The sequence below is a fragment of the Tetrahymena thermophila genome (assembly GCF_000189635.1).
Source record: "Tetrahymena thermophila SB210 genomic scaffold scf_8254592, whole genome shotgun sequence".
Lineage (NCBI taxonomy): Eukaryota > Ciliophora > Oligohymenophorea > Hymenostomatida > Tetrahymenidae > Tetrahymena > Tetrahymena thermophila.
Window position 1 is genome coordinate 612,401 of NW_002476363.1, and position 7,886 is coordinate 620,286.

The 7,886-nt window shown below is 21.8% G+C and overlaps 2 protein-coding genes across 2 annotated transcripts; both read left to right on the forward strand. All coding sequences in view use genetic code 6, as the record gives it.

Annotated features, from left to right (window-relative positions):
• Positions 1-694: 694 nt before the first annotated feature.
• TTHERM_00717900 (kinase domain protein) lies at positions 695-3,762 on the forward strand (the record flags this gene model as incomplete). The annotated part of the gene is made up of 6 exons (XM_001015109.2): positions 695-1,334; positions 1,386-1,577; positions 1,720-1,778; positions 1,853-1,927; positions 1,989-2,347; positions 2,415-3,762. The coding sequence occupies exons 1-6, from the start codon at positions 737-739 to the stop codon at positions 3,760-3,762; spliced, it is 2,631 nt and encodes an 876-aa protein (XP_001015109.2). The 5' UTR covers positions 695-736.
• Positions 3,763-5,080: 1,318 nt separating this feature from the next.
• Positions 5,081-6,902, forward strand: TTHERM_00717910 (kinase domain protein; the record flags this gene model as incomplete). The annotated part of the gene is made up of 5 exons (XM_001015110.2): positions 5,081-5,930; positions 5,983-6,174; positions 6,322-6,380; positions 6,465-6,539; positions 6,600-6,902. The coding sequence occupies exons 1-5, from the start codon at positions 5,216-5,218 to the stop codon at positions 6,900-6,902; spliced, it is 1,344 nt and encodes a 447-aa protein (XP_001015110.2). The 5' UTR covers positions 5,081-5,215.
• Positions 6,903-7,886: the final 984 nt, after the last annotated feature.

Below are 7,886 nucleotides of genomic sequence, written 5' to 3' on the forward strand. Positions count from 1 at the left end.
CCTAATTAAACAAAAAATAAATAAATAAATTATCACAAAAAAATACTAATTAAATTTATAACTAAATAAGTATTCAAAATACCATAAATTCAATATTTGCTTTACACATAATTATTTATATTTATAAGAGTAAATAAGTATTCACTTTTTTAAAAGTCTCTTTTACGCCTGTGCTTAATTCAAAAATTAAAAATCATTAAGAATTATAATTAAACATTTAGAAATATTAAGGAATTATTTTTTTTTTTTGAGTTATTTTTTCTTTCTAGTTTGGCTTGTCTTAAATAAATATCTATTTCATACATTTTTTTTTTTATAATTTGTTTGATATTAAATAAAATTAATTAACTGATAAATGAATATGATAGTAAATTTTAATTGTCAAAACAAGTAATCCATGATTTTCAATTAAACCAATTTTACAATAGACATATAAAATGAACGTTTAGAAGCTAAAGTATTTCATAAAATATAATAAATATGATGCTTTTTATAATTCTAGATTTTAGATTTTTTGGATTTATTCAGTTTATTATTACGTAATTAAAAATATTTATTCGTCATTTTGATTAGCTTATAGGTTTTTATATAAGAATAATATTTATTTAAACAAGAAAATCTTTGTTTTAAAAATTATAAACAAAATTATTCGTAAATAAATTAATCATAAATAATATCTTTGCCAAAAGATAATATAGTGTTTACTCTTGGTAATTATAAAATATCAAATAATAAAATGGGCTCTCAATTAGAAAAGCCATCTTAGAAATATCCATAACTTAATGATCAATAAAAGATAAATTTATCTTAATAAAATAAGGATAATCCTGACAAATCTAATTCTAAAACTCCTAGCTAATATAATTCTATTAATGATGAGAAAGAAAAATATAAAAAAGAGTTTTTAATATAAAATAATTTTCTTGATAGTAGATATGAAAAGGATCAAATTCTTAAAGGAAATTAAAGTTAAATATCCTAGATTATTCCAATAGCCAGAGATCATAAAAAACTTTAGTAGAGCCTTAATCCTAGATAAACATAGATTTTTTAAAATCTACTTTTAAAACTTAAAGAAAATTATTATTCCGATTCATTTTAATTTATAGGCGCTGGAAGTTTTTCAATGGTCTATTCTGCAAAAAAGATAAAAAATAACCAAAATATAGCTCTTAGAATATAAGAAGTTCACGATTAGGATTAGGATGATTTTAATAATTATATTTCTATTTGCAAGTAGATTCAAATGCCTCTTATAGCTGAGTTATATGATGTGTATTACATAGATATAGAAAAGAGTAAATTTGCTATCTTTGAACTTGAATTAGCTTAATGTAATTTTTATTTTAATTTCATAAATTTAAAATTTTTAATTTTTTGAAAAGGCGATTTAAATTAGCTGCTTAAAGGATAAGAATAAAATGGATAATTAAATGAGGAAGATAAAATGATAATTGCAAAATAGTTGATTGAAGTTATAAATTATGTTCATAACTTCAATATTATTTTGAGAGATATAAAACCTAGTAAAATTGGATTAAAATTGAGTGATAGCAATTAGATATCAATAAAACTATGTAAACTCTTTAGATTTATATTCATTTATTCAATCAATCATTGATATACATTCAACCTTTCTCATAATTTTATTAATAATAACTTTAATAATTTTTAAATTGAGAGTTACTTAATATTTTAATAATATTTTTGAAATTTAAGTTATCTCTTACTGGACTATAAGATTAAAAGATGGATCAAATGCTATAAAAACAAAATAAGTAAGTATATATATATATATGCTTTTGAAAAATCAGAGTATCATTAAATAAAAAAATTTTATTTATTTTAATAGCCAGTAGGAGCATTGGTGTTTTCAGCCCCTGAAAACAATAAAGAAAATTAAGATGATTTTGTTTATTCTAAAGAAGTAAAAAAAAAATATTACACCAAATTAAAGTTTTAATGATTATCTTATTTGTTATAAAAAGTCAGATATATTCTCTCTTGGAGCCACTTTATGTGTGTTAGACAATTATGAGATTTTAAAAAATAAACTTCGATAATTAGTTTTATCATCGTTAGAACCTCATTTCAAATAACCTTTTGAAAAATTATAAATAAACAGATAGTCTTAGATATATAAATTCATAGAATAATTTTGCAAATATGAAATAAAATAGAGAAAGCCTCTATAAAGTATCATAGATTAAAATCAAAAAGAGTTATTATCAAATAAGGAGCAAATATAAAAAGATTTGTAAAAAAAATAACTGTTTCTATATAATTCTGGATGTAAACTACTATAAAGCATTACATAATATGGCTTAGAAGTTGAATTAAATTATGGGTAAATTCACAAAATTAAAATAAACTAATTAATTTCCATATACTTTAACAAAATATTTTTTTAAAAGACAAGACTGCAAAGAATTTTTTTCTCTACATGAAGATGAAAAATCTAACGGATAAGTTAATATATTATCTAATAAAGAAATTAATGATAAGATTAAGAGGCACTGCGAAATAATGAATCCTCACATATCTAAATTTGAATAGGAAGATATTAGCTTTACATATGATTACTTCCTCTATTATAAAACTGTCCATTAAGATTCTAAAAAGGTGGAATTGCTGGAGTAATAAACGCAACAAATAATAAATACAATTTATAAAAAAGTAAACTCTCTTGATCTAACCAAACCTATCTAACAATAAAAACCTGAAGATTAGTTCAATATTTTAAAGGGAGTTTTATTTACTTACTTTAGAAATGCAGGTCATTAAGTTTAACTAAGTAATGAACAAGGCAGTGAAGAAGATTTGGTTAGCTTCTATTAATCCCTTACTTTTTTGACAGGCTAATTAAACAATTCTTAATATTATGAATTGACTATTCCAGATACTGATGAATTAAATTATGAAAATATTACATCCGATTACACTTATTTAAAATAATTTATTTAAAAATTTATAACTGCAGCTTCTAAAGCTTATTAAGTACCAGAGACAAGTATACAAATACTAAATATAAAAAAGGGATCAGTTAAACTTCATTACTTTATCCAACAAAGTGTAAATATTTCCTATGATTAAATTTTATAATAACTTTAAAAAATATTTTAAAACCTTACAATTGAATTAAAATCTAATATATCTAACACTGTAATTAAAGATTCATATTTTAATTCTGAATTCAATTTTTATTGGGATAAAAGACATGAAAAAATCAAAGATTATCGAGGTTCTTTAACTAAAAAAAATAAAAAAGAAGATCCAAAAATATATTATTTTCCATTGGACTATTTAGGTTTTGCTATTAATGTATAGAAATTTATTTAAGATAACTCTGAATGGTTGAGTAAGGGACCAAAAGCATGGATTGTCCTCTATCATGGAACAGATCTCAAAGGATATTAATGTATTCCTGAATCATATATCAAACCTGGCAATAGAAATGCTTATGGAAATTATAAATGTAGGTTAACAGGCGAATTTATTAAAGAAGGAAGCTAGGCTAATACTTATCTATCAGACCTAGCTACTTTAGGTAAATATAAGGCAACTTTTAAAGACACAGCAGAAAATTACTGCACACCAATTGAGTTTTGTAATAAATAATATAAATTGATATTTTAATGCAGAGTAAATCCAAAATATGTAAAGAGTCCTAAAGATAGAGTACACTATTTTACTGTTGAAGCTTAGTATGCATAGGAAAATATAAGACCTTACAGAATTTTATTGAAAGAACATATATAATGAAATAGGGGGTCTAGTGCACTTGTGATTATTTTATAAAAAATTTTTTTAAAAATTAATTTAATTTAAAACTAACTAAACTTTTAGTCTGCAAAATTAATTTCTCTTATACGATGCTTGCTATATGTATAATTATTTATAAATATAGAGTAAAAAAGTATTATCTTTTAAAAAAATCTATATTACACTGATATTTACTTAACACTAAATTAGAAATCATTAAGAATTTTAATTAAAAATTAAGAAATAGTAAGGAATTATTTATTTTTTTGAGTTATTTTTTCTTTCTAGTTTGGCTTGTCAATAAATAAATAAATATCTATTCTTACATTTTTTTTTAAAACTCATTTGATATTAAATAAAATTAACTTACAAATAAATGAATATAGCTTATTTTTAATAAAGTAAATTTAAATGATAAAAACAAACAAGTAATCCACAATTTTCAATTAAACTATGATTACATATAAACATATAAAATGGATGTTTAAAAACTAAATTATATGATAATATATAATAAATATGTGAAATATACAATTAATAATTATATATTATAGATTTTGTTGGATTTAATCAGTTTATTATTTCATAATTTAATTTATTTAATGGTCTTTTGATTAGCTTTTAGATTTTAAAAAAAGATAAATATTAATTAATTATTTTTAAATTACCAACAAAGGAAATATTTTATTTTAACAATTCTAAACAAATCAAACGATTGTTAAATAAACCATTTGTACATGTAAACATATAGATAAAAAAGGATGCTTAGAAAGAAAATAATGTATATCATAAAATATAACAAATATTGCTAATTCAGGTATTAAAATATGATGAACCGAACAGGATTATATGTTTATACCTAGTTTAAGTTTAATTGAAAATGAAAAAATATTTATGAAAAATTTAGTAGAGGCAATAAATAATCAAAAAAATATATAAATAGAGCATAATATTTATATATTATATAAAGTGTTCTAGCATTGCTAAATACCATTCTAAAATCTAGTGAAGCTTATTTTTAAGAAAGGTCTTTATTCCCAAAAATTTGAAAAAATATTGAATATTGTATTTGAACACCTTTTATACTAAATATCAATATATTATATTAAATTTTTGAAATTTATTGATTATAATGCTATTTAGTTGATCATATAATAATACTTAGATAAGTAATATGTGAAATATGAAGTTAATAATTCAATATTACAGATTTTATTGGATTTAATCAGTTTGTTGTTACATAATTTAAATTATTTATTGATTTTTTGATTTTATTTTAGATTAAAAAAAGAGAAATATAAATTATTTTTAAATTAGCGGCAAAAGAAATCTTAGTTCTAAAAATATAAAACAAAACAAACAATTATTTAATTAAATCATAAATAATATTTTTTCTAAAAAATAACATAGAGATATACTCTCAATAAGTATAAAATATCAAATAATAAATAAGATGGACTCTCAAAAAGAAAGATCAAATTAGCAATATCCATAACATAAGAATCAATAAGAGAGAAATGTATCTTAATAAAATAAAGATTCTCCTGATGGATCTTATCCTGAAACTCCTGGCTAAGAGAATTCTAATGATAATGAAAAAGAAGACTAGAAAAATTCTTTACTTGAAAGTCAAGTAAAGAGAATAAGATCTCAATAAAATAACGATAGTTATCATGAAACTCCTGGTTAAGAGAATTCTAATAATAATGAGAAAGAGAATTCTAGAAAATAGTAATTAATGTAAAATAATTCTCCTGAAAGAAGATTTGAAGATGATCAAACTCCTAATGAAAATAACAGTTAAATATCTAATTTTATTCCAGTAAACAGAGATTATAAACAACTTTAAGAATAAGAGTAGTTCCATGATTTGTTTAGAAGTGGGCTTTTATAAAAGCTACTTTTAAAGCTTAAAGTAAATTAGAAATACGAGTCATTTTAATTTATAGGCTCTGGAACTTTTTCAATGGTCTATTCTGCAAGAAAAATAAAAAATAACCAAAATATAGCTCTTAGAATATAAGAAGTTAAGGATTAGGTTTATTTTAATAATTATATTTCAATTTACAAGTAGATTCAAATGCCTCTTGTAATTGAGTTATATGATGTGTATTACATAGATATAGAAATTCATAAATTTGCTATATTTGAACTTGAATTAGTTGATTGTAATTTTTTATTTTCACTTCATAAATTTAAAATTAAAAATAATTTGAAAAGGCGATTTAATGTAGCTGCTTGAGGGATAAGAATAGTATGGGTAATTAAATGATGAAAATAAAATGAGCATTGCAAAATAGTTGATTGATGCTATAAATTATCTTCATAACTTCAATATTATTAACAGAGATATAAAACCTAGTAATATTGGATTAAAATTTAATCGTAGCAATTAGATATAAATCAAACTATGTAAACACTTTTTCCATTTAAAAACAAATTTATATTCATTCCTTCATTCAATCATCGATAGATAGATACCCACTCTTTCACATAATTTCATGAAAAAGAATTTTTAAATTGAAAGATAATATTTTAATAATATTTTTTAAATTTTAGTTATTCCTTACCCGATTATAAGATTAAAAAATGGCTCAGATGTTTACAATACAAATTAAGTAAATAAATATATTTATATATATGAATATGCTTTTGAAAAAGCAGAGTATCATAAAATAAAAAAATTTTATTTATTTTTATAGTTGGTAGGGACTATGTTGTTTAGCGCTCCCGAAAATATGGTAGAACCATATGATCGTTTTGTTTATTCTAAAGAAGTAAATAAAAATATTACACCAAATTAAAATTTAAATGACTATCTTATTTATTCTAAAAAGTCAGACATATTCTCTCTTGGAGCGACTTTATGTATGTTAGACAATTTTAAGAGTTATAATTCTGAAGAATTTGGAAAATATTTAACAATGATAAAATCTTATTTCTAGTAGCCTTTTGAGAAATTCTAAATAAACAGATAGTCTTAGATATATTAATTCATAGAATAATTTTGCCAATATGAAATCGACTAGAGAATACCTCTATTTTGTATCGTAGATTAAAATCCAAATGATTTTTTATCAAATGAGTAGGAAATAAAAAAAGCTAAGTATAAAAAATAACTGGTTCTACTTAATTTTTGATACCAACTACTATAAAACATTACATAAAATGGCTCATAAGTTGAATTAAATTATGGGTAAATTCAAAAAATAAATCAAAATAAACTAATTAACATACATTTACTTTTAACTAACAAAATTTTTTTTTAAGACAAGATTGCTAGGAATTTTTTACTTTACAAAACGAAGAAAAATAATAAGAAGAATAAAAATCTAATGGATAAGATAATACATATGTATTATCTAAGAAAGAACTTAAAGATAAGATTGAGAGGCACTGTAAAATATTGAATCCCCACATCTCTAAATTAGAATAGGAAGACATTAACTTTACTCATGATTACTTCCTCTTTTATAATACTGTCCACTAAGATTCTGAAAAAATTTAACTGCTGGAGTAGTAAACAGAAAAAGTCATAAATAATATAACTGAAAAAGTAAAAACTCTTGATCTAACCAAACCTATATAAGAATAAAAACCTGAAGATAAGTCCAGCATTTTAAAGGGAGTTTTATTTACTTACTTTAGAAATGAAGGTCATTAAGTTTAACTAAGTGAAGGAAAAGGTAGTGAAGAAGACTTGGTAAGCTTTAATTAATCCCTTTCTTTTTTGACAGGTTAATTAAACAATTCTTAATATTATGAATTGAGCATTCCAGATACTGATGAACTTACTTATGAAACTATTACATCAGATGAAAATAATTTGAAATAGTTTATTTAAAAATTTATAACCGCAACCTCTTAAGCTTACTAAGTACCAGAGACAAGTATACAAATACTAAATATAAAAAAGGGATCAGTTAAAGTTCATTACTTCATCAAAGAGAGATTAAATGCTTGTGTAGATAAAATTAAATCAATGCTCTCAGAAACATTTAAAAATATTTCAATTGCTCTAAAATCTTTACTATCTAATACTGTAATTAAAGATTCATATTTTGATTCGAAATTTAATTATTATTGGGATGAAGGTCATTAAAAAATCAGAGCTTATAGAGGTT